A 23,914-nucleotide genomic window follows, 5' to 3' on the forward strand; every position below is an offset into this window, starting at 1 on the left:
CAAGCAGCATCAGAGAAGCAGGAAGGCTGACATAGGCCCGAAACGTCAGCCTTCCTGCTCCTCTGATGCTGCTTGGCCTGCTGTGTTCATCCAGCTCTACACCTTGTTATCTCAGATTCTCCAGCATCTGCAGTTCCTACTATCTCTGAATCAAATTGCATGGTTGGTCCTGGAGAAATTAGCAGGAGTGTGGGTCTGCGGTAGTGGAGTTGGGTGGGGGTGCTGGCGCTCAGGGAATCTTTCTACTCTCTCTACCAGCTGGACAAAATTTCATTCCCCAGGAGGGAGTACCAGCATAATTGGAGAGGTGATAGCCTGGTGGTATTATCAGTTGGCTATTAATCTAGAGTTTCTGGTAGATCTGAGTTTGAATCCTGCCCCAGGTGATGGTGGGATATGAGTTTGACTTTTTTTTTAAAAAGTCTGGAATTAAGAGTCTAATAAACATAAATTCATTGTCAATTGATGTGGAGAAAAAAACATTTGGTTCATTAATGTCCTCTAGGGAAGGAAACTGCCATCCTTACCTCGTCTGGCCTACATGTGACTCTTAACTTCCCTCTGGAATGGGCAATAAATGTTGTCCTAGCCAGTGATGCCCTCATCATGTGAATGAATAAAATAAATGATGATTTCTCTACAACTGTAATACTATATTCTGCATTCTGTTCTATTACCCTGATGTACTTTATATAAAGTATGATTTATCTAGTTAGCACACAAAACAATAATTTTCACTGTATCTTGGTAACTGACTATAATAAATCAAATCATCAAATCAAATAATCCGTAAATATCTACTCCCTCCAGCCCTGATGCTCAGTAGCAGCAGTGTGTACTATCTACAAGGTGCACTGCAGAAATTCACCAAAGACCCTTATGTAGCACCCCACAAAAGGACCACTTCCATCTAGAAGGACAAGTTGCATTAAATACTTGGGAACACTACGACCTTCAAGTTCCCCTTCAAGTCATCCTGACTTGGAAATATATCATCATTCCTTCAGTGTCATTGGGTCAAAATCCTGGGATTCCTTCCCTAATGGCACTGTGTGTCAACTTACAGCACATGGACTGCAGCGGTTCAAGAAGGCAGTTCATCACTGCCTTCCCAAGGGGCAACTAGGGATGGGGAATGTACCTGAATGCCCTGTGCAAATAAAGACAAACAATCCAACACATTTACCAGTTATTTTATTTTAATATCACAACACATGAAATATTTGCAATTACACTGGGATATTTTTTGGAAGCACAATCCAAGCTGCATTTGTTTTCCTCAAGAGTTTTTTCATTGAATCTTGACCTGAACTAGTTATAGAGGTTGACAGGTCCCTGATACGGTCTGAATGTAGATTTCACTCGTGTCAGTTTCTGAATTCCAGGTAGTGTGACCCCAGAATGAGAGGTCCAGATGGGACACTGTGTGTGTGAAACAAACAAGCTGATATTAAGTTTGGTTGACCCCAGTGGAGAGGGGTCCTCCATCAGCTGAACTCGATTGTGAAAATGAATTTCCTTCTCTCTTCCCATTCAGGGAGTGCTGCACTGCTAGAGGTGAAGTCTTTCAGATGAGAGCCCCTTAGGTGAACATGGAAGATCACGTGTTTCTGTTTGAAGTAGGCCTGGGCATTACTCCCTATTGTCCACGGGACATTAGCTATACATGAAGCATACCCTAAACAAAAAAATAATCAGAATGGCTGGTCATCACCGCACACAGGATCCTGGTATAGACAGCGTTCTGCATGTCATAAGAATGTAAGAATTTAAGAACTAGGAGCAGGAGTAGGCCATTCAGCCCTCGAGACTGCTCCACCATTTAATAAGCTCATCTCAGCCTCAACTCACTTTCCTGCTCATTCCCTGTAACCCCTTAACTCATTACTAATGAAAATATCTATCTGGATCTAAACTTACTGTGTCCCTGTGTCTCCTGCACTATGGGGAAGAGGTTTAGAGACTAATGGGCCAAATGCAGGCAAATGGGACTAGTTCAGTTTAGGAAACACTGTAGTGACTATAACGAGGTCAGTTAGGTGGACCTCATAGAGTATGAGGTCCCTGATTGAGACTATGAACCTGGTCCAATCAGGGAGCCCTGTCTGACAGATATAAACAGGAGTGTCAGGGGTTCTGTTCACTCTGAGAGCTGGGTCAATATCATGTACTATACATGTATAAATAGAGAGTGACTTGGTGATGGGATACCAGCCTTTGTGGAGGTACTTCAAGCTGGCTGGCACGGACGGGCTGGTTCTGTGCTGTTTGACATAATTTCTCCCCACCTGTCTTTTCACTCTGCCAGCCCTTATGCTAATCCTATGGCCACTTGTGGCAGTGGCCACACCTCTAAGAAAGCCCTTCATTGGCTGTGGAGCAGGTGAGGAGGCCTTGACATTGTGAAAGGTGATTCGAGAAATGTTAACCTTCTGATTCTTCACCCAGGTGAGTGGGGTGCCCCTACGATCAACGTTCGGTCAACGTACATTGGAGTCGTCATGGCACTGGGCACCAGTATCGGGTCCCTGGGGTCCTACATGATGTGTGCAAAGGTGATAGGCTGCCAGCATCCCCCTTCGGATGCCGCTAACCGAGGGATTTTCCTGGAGGGAGTGGGAAGCTGCATTGGCGCACTCTTGGGAGGTATCACCACGACGTCTTCCAGTGTCCCCGGTGTCGGAGCGTTGGCACTCACCCAGGTAAGAGGGTCGGTCTCATTTCTCCATGTGACTGTAGGCATGCACTACCCCCTCTCCCTAAAGCCCCTTCGTCATCGCCTCACACTGCACTGAAAAAGCCCATCAGTCATTCGACTCTGTGCTGACTCGGCTGCACTAACCCTGTTAAAAATCGAAAGAACTGCGATGCTGCAAATCAGGAACAAAAATGGAAGTTGCTGGAAAAGCTCAGCAGATCTGGCAGCATCTGTGAAGAGAAAAAATCAGAGTTAGTGTTTCAGGTCCAGTGACCCTTCCTCAGAACCTGATTCAGGTGAGGAGAAATTTCTTCACCCACGGAGTGGTGAGCCTTTCAAGTTCACTATCTCAGAATGCAGTCAAGGCCAATAGATTGTATGATCTCAAAAAGGCAATGGGGATAGCACTTGGGGCTAAAGGGATCAAGGGACATGGAGGGAAAAGTGGGAATAGGGTTGTGATAGCACTAAAGGGGGCTCAGAGGAGATTCACCCGGATGTTGCCTGGGATGGAACATTTTCAGCAATGAAAAGGTTGGATAAACTCAGATTGTTTTCTTTGAGAAAGTTGAGAGGTGACCTGTCTACGGTATATAATATTGTGAGGGGTATGGACAGGGTGGATTGAAAGCAAACATTGTCTTTCATTGAAAGCTCAATAATGAGGAAGCATAATTTTAAAGTGAAAGTTTAGAGGTTGTTTGAGGAAAAGAATTTTTACCTGGAGGGTGGTAGGGATCTGGAATGCACTGCGTGGGTGGGTAGTTGATGCGGGAAATCTCAGAACCTTTAAAATGTACTTGCATAACTGGAAATGTCATACTTGGAAATGTCATAACATGCAAAATATGGGCCTAGTGCCGGAATGTGGTGTTAGTGTAGATTTAGTGTAGCTTTGGTTGTACAGACATGATGGGCCAAAGGATCTCCTCTGCACTGTGTGATTCTATGAATTCCCTGTGATTCCATCATGTCATGAGTCTCGCCCTCTTGCCTTCAGTTGTCTGGTTCCTGACCTCTGACCTTCTCTCTGCAACCTCTCCGCCTCTGGAATGGAGACCATTCTTATTGGCTGAGCTGCTGCGAAATGTGTTACAAAGGGATGTAAATACTTGGTATTTTTTCTAATTCATTCATGGGATGTGGGCATCGCTGGCTAGACCAGTATTTATTGCCTATCTCTAGTTACCCAGAGGGCAGTCAAGAGTCCACATTTTGCTGTGGGTCTGGAGACACATGTAGGCCAGGCCAGGTAAGGATGGCAGATTTCTTTCCCTGAAGGACATTAGTGAACCAGATAGATTTTTACAATTGACAGTGGTTACATGATCACCATTAAACCAGCTTTTTTAATACCACATTTTTAAACGTGTCTTTTTTAATCTTGGAAGGATAAAATGGATGTTAATTTTGGGAGGGTGTTGATTTCCTTTCTTGTACGTTTGGTGACCTTGCCTGGGCCCTAACCTCTGGAATTCTCTCCCTCAGCCTCTTCCCCTCCTCTTCCTCCTCCTTGACAATGTTCTTTAAAACCTAACCCTTTGACCTTGCCCCTCACCCTCTCCTCATGTCTCCTTAATGTTGGGGTCAAACTCGTTCATTATGATCCCATGAACAGCCTCAGCAGGTTTTTTTTTAATTACTATGTTAAAGGTAATGCAAGTAGCAGTTTGTTTCAAGCCAGGTCAGTTGGCGAGGACCAAACCCAATAGAAGCTGCACACCTCAGGCAATTAATATGGAACCTGTTAAATTTGAGTTAAAAAACTTTGAGTGAAATTAGGGTTTCCACAGCCTTGATGACCCTGAACAATGCCATAACAATCAGGGCTATGGGCCTAGTGCAGCAAATGGGGACTAGCGCAGATAATAGTGTGGGTTTGGTGTTACAGACTCACATGGCTAAAGGGCCTCATCTGCACTGGTTAGATCACTTTTGGAATACTGCGTTCAGTTCTGGTCTCCCTGCTACGGGAAAGATGTTAAATTTGGAAGAGTGCAGAAAAGATTTACAAGGATGTTGCCAGGGTTGGATGGTTTGAGCTATAGGGAGAGACTGAATAGGCTGGAGCTATCTTCTCTGGAGTTTCGGAGGCTGAAGGGTGACTTTATCGAAGTTTATAAAATCATGAGGGGCATGGATAAGGTAAATAGTCAAGGTCTTTTCCCGAGGATATCCCCAGAGTGCAAAACTAGAGGACATAGGTTTAAGGTGAGAGGGGAAAGATGTAAAAGGGTCCTAAGGGGCAACTTTTTCACACAGAGGGTGGTGCATGTGTGGAATGAGCTGCCAGAGGAACTGGTGGAGGCTGGTACAATTACAACATTTCAAAGGCACCTAAAAGGTTCCTGAATTGGAAGGGTTTAGAGAGATATGGGCCAAATGCTGGCAAATGGGATTAGATTAATTTAGGATACCTGGTCAGCATGGACGAGTTGGACTGAAGGGCCTATTTCCCTGCTGTACATCTATATGACTCTCTATGATTCTATGATGAGGTGGGGCTTAAACAAGAGTCAGAGTGAGGTCTTATTCTAGGCTGTTGCGAATACAAGTAGGTGAGGTGGGGGTGGGGTGCTGGTGCAGAGGTTTGGGTAAAGAGTTTGGAGACAAAGTAGGATCGTTAGGTTGGCAGAAGGCCATTAGCAGAGGTGGTGGCATTGTTGTAATGTCACAGAGCAAACAATCCAGTATTCTCAGGCTAATATTCTGGGGAATAATGTTCTGGATCATTCCTGAAGAAGTCAGGCCGGACACAAAGTTAACTTGGTTTCTTTCTTCATAAATGCTTCCAGAACTTCTGACTTTCTCCAGCATCTCCTGTCATTGTTCTGGAGGTTGACTGTCACAATGGCAGATGGTGACATTTGAATTCCATTGAGACATAAAACTAGAATAGAAATCTAGCCTCATGGTAACCATTCTTGTAAAAGCCCACCTTCTTCACATTTCTGAAGAAGGGTCTAGGCTCGGAACGTCAGCTTTCCTGCTCCTCTGATGCTACTTGGCCTGCTGTGTTCATCTAGCTCTACACCTTGTTATCTCTTGTTCACTAATGTCTTTTTTTTTCCCCCCTCTATTCTTAACGGGATGAGGGCATCACTGACCAGGCCAGCATTTATTGCCCACCCTGAATTGCCCAGAAGGCAGTTCAGAGTCAGCCACATTGCTGTGGATCTGGAGTCACATGTAGGCCAGACCAGGTAAGGATGGCAGTTTCCTTCCCTTAAGGACATTAGTGAACCAGATGGGTTTTTCCCTAACAATCAACAATGGATTCATGGTCATCGTTAGATTCTTAATCCCAGATAAAAACCAAAAGAACTGCGGATGCTGTAAATCAGGAACAAAAACAAAGTTGCTGGAAAAGCTCAGCAGGTCTGGCAGTTTCAAAATGTTAACTCTGCTTTCTCCTCCACAGATACTGCCAAGCTTTTCCAGCAACTTTGTTTTAATTACAGATATTTATTGAATTCAAATTCCACCATCTGCCATGGCAGGATTTGAACCCAGGTCCCCAGAACATTACCTGGGTCTTTGGATTAACAGCCCAACGATAATACCACTAGGCCATCGCCTCACCCTTAAGAGAAGGAAATCTACCATAATTACCTGGTCGGGCCTACATGCAACTCCAGACCCACGGCAATGTGGTTGATTCTGGGCACTTAGGAATGGGCAATAATTGCTGGTCCAGTCAGAGACGCCCATGTCCCATGAATGAATAAAACAAAAACCTTGTGACAAAAGAGTAGGATGTTGGGAGTGGCAGGTATGACTGTAGTAACTTCTATTCTGTAGTGCCCACAATGTGGTGCTACAATGTCGCAGGGTACTTCATAGGAATGATCAACACTCAGAAAGCGGGGCAAAAAGAGAAGAGGCTTTAAGGCAGGCTTTTTCAAAGAGGTTGATTTTGAGGAGTGCCTGAGAGACAGAGAGACAAAGTGATTTAGGGAGAAAAAGTAGGTGCTGAGGCAGCTGAAGTGACAGCACCCAGGGGTGAGAGGGAGGGAAGTGTCCAAATTAGAGAAATGTAGGTCAGGGTTGTAGAGCCAGGGGAGATTAATAGGTTTTGGGAAGATGAGACCAAGCAGGAATACTTACGTGCCATTGAGGCCCTCAGGAAGAACTGAGGAGTGTGAATTGGTAGTAGGCCTATTATCACTAGACTATTAATCGAGAGACCTAGGTAATGCTCTGGGGACCTGGGTTTGAATTCTGCCGCAGCTGTTGTTGGAATTTGAATTTAATAAATATCTGGAAATAATGGTGACCATTGTCGATCATCAGGAAAAAACCCTCTGGTTCACTAATGTCCTTTAGGTAAGGAAACTGCCATCCTTATCTGGTCTGACCTATGTGTGACTCCAGACCCACAGCAATGTGGTTGACTCTTAACTACCCTCCCTACCTTAAGTAGGGATCAGCAGTGAGTCCTGGTCTAGCTAGAGATTCCCAGATCCTGTGAATGAATAAAAAAAATCCCTCCAACTCACATCCTTATTACCGCCATGTACCAGAAGGTGGAAAAGCAGGAGCATGAGGCTAGCACAGAGACAGGTATCAGGGAATAGCTAAATAAGTAACAGCCTCAAACTGTAAAAGGGAGATCTACAGCATGATAGAGGAATGATCGAGGAAGAGTGACCATGTTTGCAGGAGTCATATGACAACAAACACTGTATTAATCAGAATCATTAGTCAATTCTAGAGCCAATAACCTATCACACATGCAAGTAATGAAATCAAGTGTCAAAGGTGTGTGGAGCCAATTCTACACTGCCTGACTCAGGAATGTTAATTGACGGTAATAATTATTTTCATTGGGAACTTGTCGAGTGATTTAGGAAAACCTGTGACAATAAATTGACAAGGCCTTGGAAGAAAGCCACAGGACACTGAGTACAATGACAATAGAAACTCTGGGTAGTTGTGTGTGAGCACCTTATCACCGTATCTCCCCTGGAGTTTCGCACAGGTTCTGAAGGTTTCAGGGCGGAATTCCAAATGGGTGAATCTCGCATTTTCTGTTCATGAATATGAAGTCTTCATTCATACAGCGGTGGGGGAGGGAGTGTAAACTCACTTGGCCGAATGGCCTGCTTTCACACCGTAACATTCTGTGGCATGTTGTCCTCTTGTGGAAAGGGATCAGAAGGAAGATTTGAGTCGGTATTGGGCCTCACACATCAGTCCATTTGGAAGTGTAATCACTGTTGTAACACCAGACACAAAACATCCAAATTGTGCATTTTAAGCTCCCACAACAGCAAGATATGCACCTCTTTTAGCAACGTTTGTTGAGCATAAATATTGGTCAGGAGAACTCACCTATTCATCTTCAAAGTATTTAAGGAAAATGTCATTTGAATGGAGGCACCTCAGACCGTACATGAGGATGGTCCCTGGTTTGGAGGGATTGCTTTATGAGCAAAGGCTGAAGCTTAGAAGAATGAAATGTGATCTTGTTGAAATGTATCGGATTCTGAAGGGACTTGAGATGTTAAAGGTCGAGAGGATGTTTCCCCCTCCTGGGAGGGTCTAGGACCAGGGCGCATAGTCTCAGAATAAAGAGGTGGCAATTTAAGACTGAGATGAGGAGGAATCTCTTCTCTCAGAGGGGTGTGAGACTTTGGAACACTTTGTCACAGAGCTGTGTAGGTTGAGTCCTTGTGTATATTTAAGGCTGAGATAGATTCTTGATCAGTCGGGGAATCAGGGGTTATGGTGAAAGAGCAGGAACGTGGACTTGAAGAATGCTGGATCAGCCACGATGGTAATGATTGGCGGAGCAGGCCAGAAGGGCTGAATGGCATACTCCTGTTCCTATTTGTTATGGTCTTCTCATGCCCGGGATCCTTTCCATCCACCTGAGGGAACAATCAGGACCTCAGCTCAATGTTTTAGCTGGAAAACAACATCTGTGACAGGGTGGATGTTGAAAAGAGCTTATGCTTTTCAGATGAGAACATGGGGACACCATTTATAAACAAGTTGTCTCCCATTAAGATGGACAATGTTTTTCTCTCAGAGGTTCAGGATTGCATGGAGCTCTCTTTCTGCAAGGTATTCGGGTGAGGGTCATTAAATAGCTTTAAGATGGAGGTAGATGGATTCTTCAAAACCAGAAATTGCTGGACAAGCTCAGCAGGTCCGGCAGCATCTGTGGAGAGAAAGCAGAGCTAACATTTCTCTCTACAGAGACCTGCTGAGCTTCTCCAGCAATTTCTGATTTTGTTTTGGATTTCCAGCATCCATAGTCCTTTGTTTTATTTTATAGTAAACGGATTACGACAGACAGGGGTCTCTCAAAGGGTGTCGAGATCAGCAGAAAGGTGGAGTTGAAGCCATTATCAAATCAGCAATGATTTTATTAAATAGTAGGGCCAGCTTGAGGGGGCTGAATGCCCTACTCCTACTTCTAAACCAAACATTTCTCTGTGTATTTGCACTCCCTCAGTGTTGCTCTGAGTGTTAGTAATGACTATGAGTTCAATTTGCAGGGATGGTACTTGATCCCAACACTTTCTGGATGAGAGGGGTTGATGCTACCTCGAACCATGACTGAGAAAGCCTCACAAGGAGGGAAGCAGATTCCTCTTTGAGAAAGAGGATCAAAAATAAACAGGTTGAGAATTGAAGTAGGAGGCACGCAGTGAAAACAGCAATACTTCCTTGACAGAATGCAGGAGCTATCTCTGCACTGGGAAGACACAACAGGATGAGACTGAAGGCATCTCTGCAAGGTTTTGATTTGTAATATTGCAACTGTTCCCTCTCCACTGAAATCTCTGTCAGCTGCAGTTTGATGAGTTACACTCCTGAGTCTACACATTGTGAGTTCACTTGTGTACATATTCTAGTCTGACAGCTCCGATGCAGTGCTGGTTGAATGCTACACTGTCACACATGCATGAGGCATTAAACCAAGGCTGGCTGTACCTTCTAGGTTGTGTAAGATCCCATGGCTCTACTCCAAGAAGTAGTAAAGGAGTTTTCTCCGATGTCCAACAGTCAACCCTCAACCTACATCACTGAAAATAGATAATCAATATCTGCTCATTAAAAGCAAAGCCACCATGATCCCAGAGGGCTGGTTTCTCATTAGTGAGAGATGACTGGTGCTGGTTTGACCTGAGGGTCACTACACCTCAGGCAAGGGGAGAGGTTGAGAAGGAGAGGTATTGATGATAACCTCAGCCAGTGCAGGAATTGAACCTGTGTGTTAGTGTCACTCTGCATCATAAATAGAGTATCCAGCCAACTGAACTATCCAACCCCCTATGCCAGTACCAGAAAATGTCTCTGGGTTTTTGATGCTACGGTATACCAGACACGCTTCCAGCACTATTACCGTACCTCATTGAATAAACCATCTTTGAGAGTAAAGTGCTTTAGGATGTTCTGAGGTCATGAAACGTGCTATGTAGATGTAATTCTTTCTCTCTCTATACACCTGTATATAATTTAATACGCTGCTTTCGAATCACGTGAGTAGGTAGCTCAGTATGCGGTGGTTACAAATGAGAAATCATTTTACCCTAATTAACTTTGATTCTATTTTCAAATCCATAAATTCAATCATCTAGTCAAGTTGTTCTAGTCAGGGTGGCCTCCCACAATTTTAAAATTCTGAATTGTCATGTTCAACTCTCTCCATGGCCTCTCCCTCCCTCACTCTCCTATCAGGATAGGTACATAGATGGGATTGGTATGGAGGGATAAGTACCAAATGTGGCCAAAAGGGACTAGTTTAATTGTGAAAACTGGACAGCATTGGACAAGTTGGGCCAAAGGGCCTGTTTCCATGTTGTAAACCTTTATGACTCTTCGACCTTTTCTAGCCACACAGGTTCTCAGTGTTCCACCAGTTCTGGCCCATTGGCGGCCATGCCTTCAGAGGCCATAAAGCTCTGAAACCTTCTCCTTTGACCTCTCCACGACCTCTGGATGGTGCTCTCTTCTCTTTTTAGACCCAGCTGATAAAATAACCTGTTTTGACCAAATTTGTGGTCAGTTGCCCTCACATCGCCAAATGCAACTCAGTGTCAAACTGTGCCTGGGAAATGTTCCTGTGTAGGTTTTACATCAAGTTGTATATGATTTCCAGAAACAGGGGCTCGCGGTCTTAGGATATGGAGTAGGCCATTTAGGATTGAGATTGGGAGAAATGTCTTCACCCAGAGAGTGGTGAGCGTATGGAATTTCTGCCACAGAAATCGGTTGAGGCCAAAACTTTGAATGTTTTCAAGAAGGAGTTAGATATATTTCTTAGGGCTAAAGGGACCAAAGAGAATGGAGAGAAAGTGGGAGCACGGTACTGAGTTGGGAGGTCTCCCATGATCATTCTGAATGGCAGAGCAGGCTCAAAGGGTGAATAATCTAGTCCTGCTCCTATTTCTGCTCCCTATTTCTATGTTTCTGAATTTTTGTGACCAGCACCTATGTTGACTCCCATTACCATTCCCTTCTCATTCTGCAGGCTGAATCCCGGCATTCCATCCAGATTGCAGCTGTGCTGTGTATCCTGCTCGGAATGTCAACCAAGCTGATGTACCTCCTGACGACCATTCCAGCTGCTGTTCATGGTGAGTTCCATTCCTGCCTTTTGGAGACAGCGTTGTGACTGGCATGGGGCTGTGTGGCAAAGGGACTGGGGGCTCGTGCAGAATGGTTACTGTCGGATAAAACTTTCCAAGGCTGAATTCCCAAAATTCCCACTGGCCAGGCATTGAACCCTCTGAGCACAGTGAAGGAGCACTCAATAACACAAACCAATGCTGACCAATAATAATAAAGACGTGGAAATCATAAATAATACTCCGTCAAGGATGGGGTAATGTTTGTAATGGGGTGTAATACAGAGGGGCACATTAAAGTGGTGTGTTATCTAGGATCAGATGTGTTATTTTGGGATGTGTAACTTAGAATTGGGAGTTTGGGGATATGTGTCTTGGGAATTTACTTCATGTTCATTCATGGGATTTAGGCATTACTGGCTACACCAGTAATTATTGTCCACCCCTAACTGGTCATGAGGGTGGTGGTGAGCTGCCTTCTCGAACCACTGTAGTCCATGTGATATAGCTTGACCCATAACAATGTTAGAAACAGTGTTCCAGTATTTTGACCCAGCGACAGTGAAGGAAGGGTGACATGTTTCCAAGTCAGGATGGTGAGTGGCTGAGAGGGGCACTTGCAGGCGGTGGTGTTCCCATGTAGCTGCCGCCCTTGTCCTTCTAGATGGAAGTGGTCATGGATCTGGAAAGTGTTGTCTAAAGATCTTTGGTGAGTTTCTGCAGTGCATCTTTTAGATAGTACACACTGCTGCTACTGAGCATCGGTGGTGGAGGGAGTGGATGTTTGTGGATGTGGTGCCAATCAAGTGGGTTGCTCTGTCCTGGATGGTGACAAGCTTCTTGAGTGTTGTTGGAGCTGCACCCACCCAAGAAAGTGAAAAATAACCCATCACACTCCAGACTTATGCCTTGTGGATAGTGGACAGGCTTCGGGGATACAAGGTTCCTAACCTCAGACTTGCTCTTTTAGCCACAGAGGTTATATGGCTAGTCTAGTTCCATTTCTGGTCGACGGTAACCATCAGGATGTTGTTGTCAGGCGTTTAGCAATGGCAACACCATTGAACGTCAAGGAGCAATGGCGAGATTGTCACTTGTTGGAGATGGTTATTGACTCTGGGGTGGCATGGGTGTTACTTGCCAATTACCAGCTCAAGCCTGGATGTTGTCAAGGTCTTGCTGCATATGGACACAGATTATTTCAGTATCTAAGGTGTTGTGAATTCTGCTGGACATTGTGCAATCATCAGTAAACATCCTCATCTCCAACCTTATGATGGAGGGAAGGTCATTGATGAAGCAGCTGAAGATGGTTGGGTCTACGACACTACCTTGAGGAACTCCTGCAGAGATTTCTTGGAGCTGAGACGACTAACCTTCAGCAACTACGACCATCTTCCTACATGCTAGGCATGATTACAGCCAGCATCCAGATTTCCCCCAAATCCCATTGACTCCAATTTTGCTAAGGCTCCTCAATGTCACCCTGTGGTGAAAGGGACCTCAAGGGCAATCATCTGCACCTCACCTCTGGAGTTCAGCTCTTTTGCTTGAGTTTGGACCAATGCTGTGGTGAGGAAGGAACTGAGTCACCCTGGATTAGAACCCAAACTGAAGGTCAACAGCTTTTTAAAAATTTTTGCACTGGAAAAGGCTGTTATTTGTTGCTGTTTAATTGCCCTTGAACTGAATGATTTGCCAGTCCACTTCAGAGGGCAGTTAAGACTCACCCACATTGTTGTGGGTCTGGAGTCACATGTAGGCCAGACCAGGTAAGGATGGCAGTTTCCTTCCCTAAAGGACATTAGTGAACCAGATGGGTTTTACGACAATTGACAATGGTTACATGGTCATCATTAGACCGACTTTTAATTTTAGAGTTTACGAAATTCAAATTTCACTATCTGCCATGGTAGCATTCAAATCCTTGTCCTACACTCCTGGATTACTAATCCAATGGCACTACCACCCTTGTAATGTTTCAAATATTTTATCTAGGGTGTGCTATTGGAGGATGTTCTTTGGTAGTGTTATATTGGGGCTTTTTATGTTGGACAGTGCTGTATTGAATGTTATATTCTGGATGTTAGGTAGGGGTGTTCAATATGGGATGTCATATTAAGGCAGTGTTATATTGGCAGATATAATATTCAGGGGTGTTATTGTGGGGACTTGTTATATTGAGGGACATAATATTTTCAGTATGTTATTTATAGTGTGTTATATGATAATGTCTTATATTGCTGATATGCATTTGGAGAGATGTTACATTGGGGTGTTTCTTTGTCAGTTTGGGAGGTGTTATTTGTGGAGAGTTTGTTATATGGCAATATTATTTGGGAATGTGTTATATTGGGGAATGTTATATTGGGGAATGTGTTATATTGGCAGTGTGTGATTTGGGGAAGATTGTATGACAGTGTGTAATATTGAGGATGTTTTATATTGTGTTGTACTATTGAGGGAGTGTTATATTGGGGATGTTGTGTACGGGATATATTATGTAGAGGGACTCATGTTATATTGTGAGCCTATTATATTGAATTGGTGATGTATTTTTAAGGGGGATTTTATCCCCAGCTTGATTTGGAGCTGAGTGTTTGACTCCCTCAGTGAATAACCTGTTCATGTTGTACAGGTGGAGTCCTCAGTGTCACATATACAATGGCGGTGTCTGTCGGTGTCTCATATTTCCAATACACAAACATCGACTCCGGTCGGAATATCTTCATCATCGGATTTACTATGTTCATGGCACTACTCACCCCTCACTGGTTCATCCGCAACCCAGATTACATTGTAACAGGTAAAAAAAGGCTTGTTAAACCCATGTGTACACAATGTTGTGAGGTTAAACTGATATGGGCCTTGTTATGCTCACAGTTAGAGTCGTTCTCAAGGTCAAAGCTGCATTTACAAACTAACCAAACTTTCTGCTGGTGCTATTGTCATTGACTTAAATATTTCTCAACATCACAAAGCCTTCAATGCACCCCCATAAATACATTAAATAAACTCTCAAACCTAAATCTGCCCTGGAGGTGTTTAATCGGACAAAGAAAGATTTACTCTGTATCTAACCCCATGCTATACTTGTCCTCAGATTGTTTGATGGAGAGTGAGTAGAGGTAGCTCTGCTCTGTATCTAACTCTGTGATGTCCCTTTCCTTGGATTATTTGATGGAACAGTGTAGATGCAACTTTACTCTGTATCTAACCCCATGTTATCCCTGTTCTGAGAATTTATTGATGCGGGCAGTATCTTTACTTTCAGTTTAAAACCGTAACAGAAACTTTACAGCCAGATTAAAAGGGCAGAGGAAGTTTTATGCTCTCTCTAAACCCATGCTGTACCTGTTCTAGGAGTGGTTGATGGAGACACAATCTGTGCTTTCGGTTTAAAAGAGTAGAAAGAGCTTTACTTTGCATTTAACCCCGTGCTGTATCTGTCCTTGGAATATTTAAGGATAATGTACAGGAAGCTATACTTCCATTCAAAAGAACAGAGGGCTCTTTATTTTCAGTTTACAGTAGCAGAGGGATCTTTACTTTCATTTAACATGAGTAAGGAGTTTTTGCTTTGTATTTAACCCGTGCTGACCTTGTTCTGGGACTATTTGATAGGGACAAAGTAGACGGAGCTTTATTTTCAGTTTAAAAGAATAGAAGGAGCTTTACTCTGCACCTAACCGCATGCTGTCTCTTTCCTGGGAGTGTTTGATGGTGATGGTGTAGGGGAAATTTTACACTGTATCCAACTCTGCATTCTGCCTATCCTGGAAATGTTCTTTTTGAAAGAGTTGAGGATTTCTGCCTCAACACCAAACTGAGCAAGTGACTTCCAGACACCCAGTACCCTCTAGGTGGAACAAATTTCCCTCATGTGCCCTCAAATCCTTCTATCAATCATCTTCTGTCTGTGGCCCCTGGTAATTGACCAGTCCGCTAGGGGAAATGGGTCATCCCAGCTCCTATGCTACAACAAGCAAATGCATTTCTAAATCAGTAAACCATTCTGGAATGTGCTGAGGTAGTGAAGGCGCTATATAAATGCAAGCTTCTTATTAAATGTTAAGTCAGTGACAGATCTTCTTATTTCTCCCTGAATGGTTGTGTGTAGGTATTAAGAGTGTGGACATCTTTCTTCTGGCCTTGTTTATGATGCCCGTCATTCAAGGAGGGATTCTTGCCTTTCTCCTGGACAACACTGTTACAGGTGAACTTGCAAAACTACAGATATCAAACAACTTGTTTTTGGGTGGGTAACGGCTCTGGCTGGGTTACAAGGCAAGTGCACAGTCATAGATTAAATATGTTATACTCATTCATTGTTCAACAAATGCTACAGGAGGAAAGATCTTGAGGTCAAAAGAATAGGAGCAGGAGTGAGTTACTTGGCTTGATCCACCATCTGATCTAACTGTGGCCCAAACCCCATTTTCAACCCTGTCCCCTATAACCAAGGGTGCTGACTGGCAAGTTGATTCTGATTGGTTAAGGTGTTGCCACCTTAAAAAAAAAGTGAGGAACTATAGGCTCCTTCCGCTCCTGGGTAATTCTAAAAAGGAATAAGGCTTGAACACCCCACTTTTGTTGCAGAGATTGAGTCCCTGAGGATGAATGAATTTCTTCTGGCAGGTATAAACGAGCCATATTATGAGCTTGGCTGGTTATCTTGAATTGGCTGTTAGTTCAGCTATTGGCACATTTAGGATTATTCTACAATGCTGCCTTAAATTGAAATCTCATCTAGCAGCTGGTGTTTTGTTTGTGGTTTTGCAAAGCTGGCTGGTTGAGTACAGGAATGAGTTGTTTATTCAGACTGTCCAGCTAGTATCAAGGCAAAACTGAAAGCTTATAACGTGGTACATTCACACTCTCTGAAAAGGATGTAGATTCATGTGTAGTGACACATTCTCTGAAGACAAAAGTGAAATAACTCCACAAAGACCAGTATCTTGTTGCCCACTCACCCTTTATTTAGAAGTGTACCATAAATAGACCCTGACCGGCCAGCTCAGAATCAGTGCTTAGAGTGAGGGGAATCTCTGACACTCTGTTTATATCCGTCAGCCAGGGCTCCCTGATAAGACCAGATTAACAGCCCCAGTCAGGGACCGCATGCTCACCTGGCCCTCATTCCAATCAGTACGAAAGGGATATGTTCAAGCTCTCAAATTACCCACAGGAGCCCAAGATACTCCATAGCTTGGCAATGCCTCAGCCAATCAGAGTTGACGTGCCAACCAGTCAGCACCCCTTCCTCCTGGCCTCTAAATTTTTGTGATCGTTTGAAATTTGACATTCTTGCATTTCTCCTGATCAGGCCAAGGCGAAAATCTTCAGTAACAGATCTCCGTTTTCAGCAAAGTCCCGATGGTATGAAATGGGCAAAGGAGGAGAGAGCATGAGAGACAACAAGGTGCAGGGCTGGATGAACACAGCAGGCCAAGCAGCATCATAGGAGCAGAGAGGCTGACGTTTCGGGCCTAGACCCTTCATCAGAAAGGGGGAGGGGAAGGGGGTTTTGAAATAAATAGGGAGAGAGTGGGAGGCGGATAGAAGAGGGATAGAGGAGAGGATAGGTGGAGAAGAGAGCATGATGTTTTCTTTGTGCAGTAATTGCTAGAATGAGCTGAATTTGTCTGCACGGCCCTCCATCTGCCTCAACCCTCATCAAGCCCCACCAGCTGGCCACCAACCAGCCAGGTTCAGACAGGAAAGGACTTCCTTGCCCCTTTAACTGCGGTCACAGGGAGAGAAAAACTCTGAAGTGCGTAAAGGTTCACCATGCCTCTTGGTTGCTCTCTCTGAAATTCCCGGCCCTTCAGCACAATCATTCTGATGCAATTAGGGCTTTTAGTTTTTACTGCTCTCTCACAAACCCCCAAGGCCTGAACGATTGTTTCAAATAAAAGGGAGAAGGAGAAGTTGTTCTGGCTGATTGGGAATAGTGTGTGTGTGTGTGTGTGTGTGTGTGTGTGTGTGTGAGCGACTATGTAGCGAGATGCACACTCAGCTACAGGCTGACTAACTGCTGAGGGAAGGGCACTGTAAAACTCTGTGAACCAGAACAATCTTTTATGATTGCTAACAACCTCGTGTTTGTATAAAGTAATAAAAATTAACATCCCTAATTGCATGAGAAAAACCCTCACCCAGCTGACTACTGACTGAACTGAGTCAACAAGGGAGATTTGTATGGGAACTGGGTGGGGAAGTTGTGGAGGGGAGAAAGGTGTGCTTGCTGGGCGAGGAGTGGGGTCTGAATGTGGGTGCGATGAGGGGGTGCCATGAAAGTCCTGAATAAGGGAGCAGAAGTCATTTATCTTGTCACTTATGCTGGAAGTTCTACATTCTGGCATGGCAACGCACCTTGTACTCACTGCTCAACATTGGCTCTCCATCTCCTTATGGTTTAGTTTTAAGATTTTCATCTTTGTTTTCAACTCCCTCCACAACTTCTCCTCCCCACCTCCCTCCAGCCAAAAAATAATAAAAATAAAAAGAACTATGGATGCTGGAAATCAGAAACAAAGTCAGAAACTAAGCAGATCTGGCAGCATAGCATCATAAAGACATACAGCACGGAAATAGACCCGTCGGCCCAACTCGTCCATGCTGACCAGATATCCTAATTTAATCCAGTCTCATTTGTGAATATTTGGCCCATATCCCTCTAAACCCTTCCTATTCATGTACCCATCCTGATGCCTTTTAAATGTTGTAATTGTACCAGCCTCCACCACTTCCTCTGGCAGCTCATTCCATACACGCACCGTCCTCTAAAAAAAGTTTCCCGTTTAGGTCCCTTTTAAATCTTTCCTCTTTCACCTGAAACCTATGCCCTCTAGTTTTGGATTCCCCTACCCTGGGAAAAAGACCTTGACTATTCACCCTATCTATGCCCCTCATGAATTTATAAGCCTCTATATGGTCACCCCTCAGCCTCCAACGCTCCAGGGAAAATAGCCCCAGTCTGTTCAGCTCTCCCTGTAGCTCAAACCCTTCAATGCTGGCAACATCCTTATAAATCATGGGTGGAGAGAAATCAGAGTCAATGTTTCAGGTCATAAAGTTGTAGAGGTCTACAGCACTGAAAAAGGCCATTCAATCCATTGAGGATGTGTCAGTCAAAAACAACGACCTAATTATTTTAATCCCACTGTCCAGCACTTAACCTTCTATATCTTCTATATCTTGGTAGTAGTTGTTAGATGTGACAATGGCCACATCCTAACAAACCACTTTGCCAAGGCGATCAAATAAGTCGAAAGTAGTCACTGGATCATTTAACCTCAGCAACTTAAAGTGATCCCTCTCCAGAACACCTCCGTGCTCCTCTAAAGTCTGGGCTTGTCACACATCCTCTGGTGGCTGTGCTTCCGGTGATCAGGCCAGGACTCTCTGCAGCTGCTTCACCGAGGGAATGCCGCACTGTCAGCAGTGCCACCTTTAGGATGAGGTATCATATCAATAGCTTCTCTGCCTTCTCGCCTGAAATCAGCGTGATTTCATATAGGAGCAAAGATGTTGTCCCTCATCTGCTGTCTCTAAAAACAGATGCTGTTTGGAGGGGCTTGGTTTGCGCAAATTGACTGACAGATTTCATCATGCAGGGTCTCTGGTGCAGGAATGGGTGATTAGGCCCAAATAGTCCATGTCAGCATTTATTCTCAAGCTTCCTCATCCATAACTAAATCTTAACCCCTCATTCTGTTCTCAATAAAGAGTCTGTCTTTTCCTTTAAACACATTTACACCTCAGCCACCCTCTTGTGGGAGTTTGTTATGCACTCCGGTAAATAAACTTCGACCGAATTCCAGGGCAACGAATATTACCAGCAATGTCCACTCAGCATCTCTGAGTAACAAATCATATTTATTGATTTCTTTTCACGAGTTGTGAGCATCATTGCTGGGCCAGCTTGTATTGCCCATCCCTAGTTGCCCTTGAGAAGGTGGTAGTGAGCTGCCTTCTTGAACCACTGCAGTCCATTTGGTGTAGGGACACCAACACTGCTGTTAGGGAGGGAGTGAGATTAAAGGAGTCACAGTAGACAGGGTGCTGAAGAAGGCGTTTGGGACACTTGCCTTCATTGGTGGGTGCATTGAGTTGGGAGTTCATGTTGCAGCTATACAGGACATTGTTTAGGCCACTTTTGGAATACTGTGTGCATCTCTGGTCGTCCTGCTATAGGAAGGATGTTGTTAAATTTGAATGAGTCTCAAAAGATTTATAAGGATGTTACCAGGGTTGGAGGGTTTGAGCTATAGGGAGAGGCTGAATGGGCTGGGGCGATTTTCCCTGGAGTGTCGGAGGATGAGGGGTGACTTTACAGAGGTTTATAAAATGATGAGCGTTATGGATAGGGTGAATAGCCAAGGTCTTTTCCCAGAGTAGGGGAGTTCAAAACTTTTAAGGTTTAAGGTGAGAGGGAAAAGATAGGAAAGGGACTTAAGGAGCAACTTTTTTCACGCAGAGAGTGGTGCGTGTATGGAATGAGCTGCCAGAGGAAGTGGTAGAGGTTGGTACAATTACAACATTTAAAAGGCATCTGGATGGGTATAAAGAATAGGAGGAGTTTAGAGGAACATGGGGCAAATGCTGGCAAATGGGGCTGGGTTAATTTAGGATATCTTGTTGACATGGACAAGTTGGATAGAAGGGTCTGTTTCCATACTGTACAGCTCTATGTCTCTATGATAGACGTTGACCAAGCTACAAATGTCAAGCTTTCAAAGTTTGACAAGAATGAGATGATTTCGCAATATAAATACAGATAAGGTCACTCTCTATTAAATTCACAACAGACAAGTAACCTGCACAAAGTCAGTATTTTATTCATTTGCAGGATGTGGGTGTTACTGTTCAGGTCAGCATTTATTGCTCAGCACACAGTTAACAGTGAGCCACAATGCTGTGGGTCTGGAGTCACCCGTAATCCTAATGAGGTAAGGATATGGCAAATTCCCTTCGAAGGACATTAGTGAACCAGATGGATCTTTACACCGGCCACAATCACCATTAGGCTATTTTTATTTGATTTTTATTTGAATGTCACCGTCTGCTCTGGTGGGAATTGAAACGACATCACAGGCTGGGGTTTTAAAGATTATTTTGAGTGGCATTACCATGATGGTACCACCTCAATTAAGTACAGTCAGTTCAACATAGTAAGTGACACCATTCCCTCAGTCCTCATGTTAGGACCAAGTTTAAAAATGACCATGATGGAAAAAAACATTAACATTACACTATTACACCAACATTTCACACATTACAACTGGGAATAGTAAATCCGTAGAACTCAATACCTTGGAAGATTGTGGAGGCCATGTCATTGAGTGTATTTAAGACAGTTAGTTTTATTGATTAGAAACAAAATGGGAAATTGCTGGAAAATCTCAGCAGGTCTGGCAGAATCTGTGGATGGAGAAACAGAGTTGACGTTTCAAGTCCAGTGACCCTTCTTCAAAACAGATTTTATTTCTGATATCCAGCACCAACAGTTCTTTGTTTTTTTTTTGTTTTCAGTTTGTGATTAGTAAGGGGATCAATGGTGATGGGGAGAAAACAAGAGAATGGGGTTGAGAAACATATCAGCCATGATCAAATGGCAGAGTAGACTTGATGGGCCAAATGGCCTAATTCTGCTCCTATATCTGACAGTCTGCACTTCAAAACTCTTACATTTTTATTTAAATTTGCAGAGGTGCTCTTCTGCACAACTGAATAGTTCTTTTGTCATTCTCAGATCACCGTTGATAGTTCTGACACATTATTCACCACCACTAAATCATCTGAGTTTCCAATCAGTGAAATTACATCATGCCCAGAAAGGACAATGCAGGCCACTAAAGGTGAGGGAGAGGGGCAGGAGAGAAAAGGCAGGGAATTGGAAGGAGGGGTGCTGTTAAGGTGTTCTACCTCCTGTGGTGTCCACTTCTCTCTAAACAAACCTCTTGCATTGATTGAGAAGGAGTTTGGAACATCCAAATATCATGAAAGGTGCTCTGGAAGCGTGAGGAATTTTCTTCATTTAAGATTTCTTCTGTCTAAGACTGGAGCCTAAAATTTAGGCTGACATTTAGCATTGAGCAGTAAGGCAATAGCCTAGTGTTGTAGTTGCTAGACTATTAACCTAGAGACCCAGGTAATGTTCTGGGGACCTGGGTTCAAATCCCATTATGGCAGATGGTGAAATTCAAATTGAATAAATATCTGGAATTAAGAGTCTACTGATGACCATGAATCCATTGGCAATTGTTGGAGTAAAACCTATCTGGTTCACTAATGTCCTTTAGGGAAGGAAACTGCTGGCCTGGCTTACATGTGACTCCAGACCCACAGCAATGTGGTTGACTTTTAACTGCCCTCTGGGCAATTAATGATAGGCAACAAATGTTGGCTTAGTGATGCCCTCATCACATGAATGAATTAAAGAAAAGGTAATACTGCACTGCCAAAGGTACCATCTTTCATCTGAACATTAAACATAGGGCCCACCTGCCCTCTGAGATATCTTAAAGGCTCCTATGATACTGTTTCAAAGAGGAGCAGGGATTCTGCCTGACACCCTGACATGTTATATCCCTCCATCTACCCCCTTAACGCACGCCGGGTGTAATTTTCCCATGTTCAGCCCAAGCAAGGGAGCAGGTAGTTGTCTGCAGTGGTATCTGAACAACCACCCCCAATACTGAAATAACTCACTCAGTTCCCTGCAAACCAGATCTTTGGAAGCTGCCAGAGGAGCATGGGCAGGTTCCCCTACCTTTCGCACCCCTTGAAATAAGCATCCTATGTTGCCAGGAACTGCTAGCCAATCAAAGAGCAGCTTTTGTGTCCTAAAGAGGGCTGGTCAAGGCCTACTTCTTGGCAAATCCAGCAGAGTGAAGGTGCAATGTTTATCACCTTGTCTCTGTGATGGGGCTACAAAGAGAGGAGGGATGAAAGGGTTGGAGGCAAGGGCAGGGGGTGACTTACGGCAGCCACGTTCCTCATCTGACCCTCCAATTGCTCCCAGATTGAGGCAGATGGAACTCTTCCATATCCAAGAGGCAAGTTGCCCTGTTTTCTGTCTCTGTTGGGAATTGAGGCACCTTTCTCATATACTGAGAAGTCAGGAAGGTGGTGAGTTCGAGCCCTTCGTTGCTATTTATTGACCATTTAAGGACTTTAATCAGCACCAAATTCAGAAAGTCCCCAATAGGCTTTCATCCTGAGAACTTAATTAGTGAATGGCTTTGTACTTTACCTGGGTCAATTCGCCCAATTATTTCCAAATCTTGACACCTCTTCTACCACTTTCAGGGGGCGGGTTGAAATTTCTGCCCAATAATTATCCTGTCAATAAATTTTTCACCTGTTTTGTGGGAACTTCCTGTGCATAAATTGGCTGGCACTTTTCCTATACTGTATCAGGACCTATGCTTCATGAGCTGTACAGCACTTTGAAACATCCTGACAAGGGCTTTAGAAATGCAAAACCTTTCAATAAGGCCATAAGACTTTGAAGCAGAAGTAGGCCATTAAACTCATCGAGTCAGCCCTGCCATTCAAAGACATCATGACTGACCTGATATTCGTCAACTCCACTTTCCTGCCTTTTCCCCATAACCCTTGATTCCCTTCCTAATTAAAAATCTATCTATCTCAGCCTTGAATATAGTTACTGACCTAGCCTCAATATTCCTCTGCGGTAAAGAATTCCACAGATTCACTCTCCTCTGAGAGAAGAAATTCCTTCTCATCTCTATCTTAAATGTGTGACCCCTTATTCTGAGATTATGCTCTCTGATCTTACAGTCCTCCACGAGAGAAAATAACCTTCGTACATCTGTCCTGTGTAGGAAATGTTCTAGGAATGTTATATGTTTCAAAAAGGTCACCTCACATTTGTCTACATTCCAATGACCACAGGCCCAATTTACTCAACCACTCCTCATAAGACAGTCCTTCCATACCTGGGAGCAGTCAGTGTTGACTCTGGGAAGATAATGGGTTGATAGAACATGCCTTCCATCAACAAAGTGGAGGAGACCATTTAGGGAAAAATGTTAAGCAAGTGAGATTGTCCCTGAAAAGGTCAGGAGGAGACAATCCTGTTGTCTCAGGAAGCTCATCACCCTCTGGAATGAATGCATCACTCACTCCCATTCCTCAACTTTTCTTTCAATGATAAAGAGGGAATGGGAGGTTTTGATTTGAAAGAATGGTAAATTTTGATTGAAAAGCCATGGCATTTGCAAATGAATCTGTGTTTACGGCCATATATAAACAGGTCTAATGTCTATTGTGACCTTCAGTAATTTGGACCCTATATAAAATGCAGTGCACCCACCACTACATACCCCCTGTCTCACATACACACACACACACACACACACACACACAGACTCTCTCTCTCTCACACACGCGCGCGTGCGCACACACACACACACACACACAGACTCTCTCTCTCTCAAACACACACACACACAGACTCTCTCTCTCAAACACACACACACACAAACACACGCATGCACACAGACACACACACACACACACACACACACAAACACACACAAACACACATATCTAATGAGGATATTATCAATGAGCTTACAGAGAATATGATAAGATTCTTTGA

At 43.9% G+C, this 23,914-nt stretch overlaps 1 protein-coding gene across 1 annotated transcript in view; it reads left to right on the top strand.

The window, feature by feature from the left end:
* Window positions 1-23,914, top strand: part of slc23a3 (solute carrier family 23 member 3) — an 80,469-nt gene that overhangs the window by 47,867 nt on the left and 8,688 nt on the right. Inside the window, exons 8-11 of the mRNA XM_048599081.1 lie at window positions 2,449-2,702; window positions 11,184-11,289; window positions 13,919-14,086; window positions 15,401-15,496. Coding sequence (XP_048455038.1) covers window positions 2,449-2,702; window positions 11,184-11,289; window positions 13,919-14,086; window positions 15,401-15,496 — 624 coding nt within the window. The remainder of the gene's footprint in view (window positions 1-2,448; window positions 2,703-11,183; window positions 11,290-13,918; window positions 14,087-15,400; window positions 15,497-23,914) is intronic.

This window comes from Rhincodon typus, chromosome 7, assembly GCF_021869965.1.
Source record: "Rhincodon typus isolate 14 chromosome 7, sRhiTyp1.1, whole genome shotgun sequence".
Lineage (NCBI taxonomy): Eukaryota > Metazoa > Chordata > Chondrichthyes > Orectolobiformes > Rhincodontidae > Rhincodon > Rhincodon typus.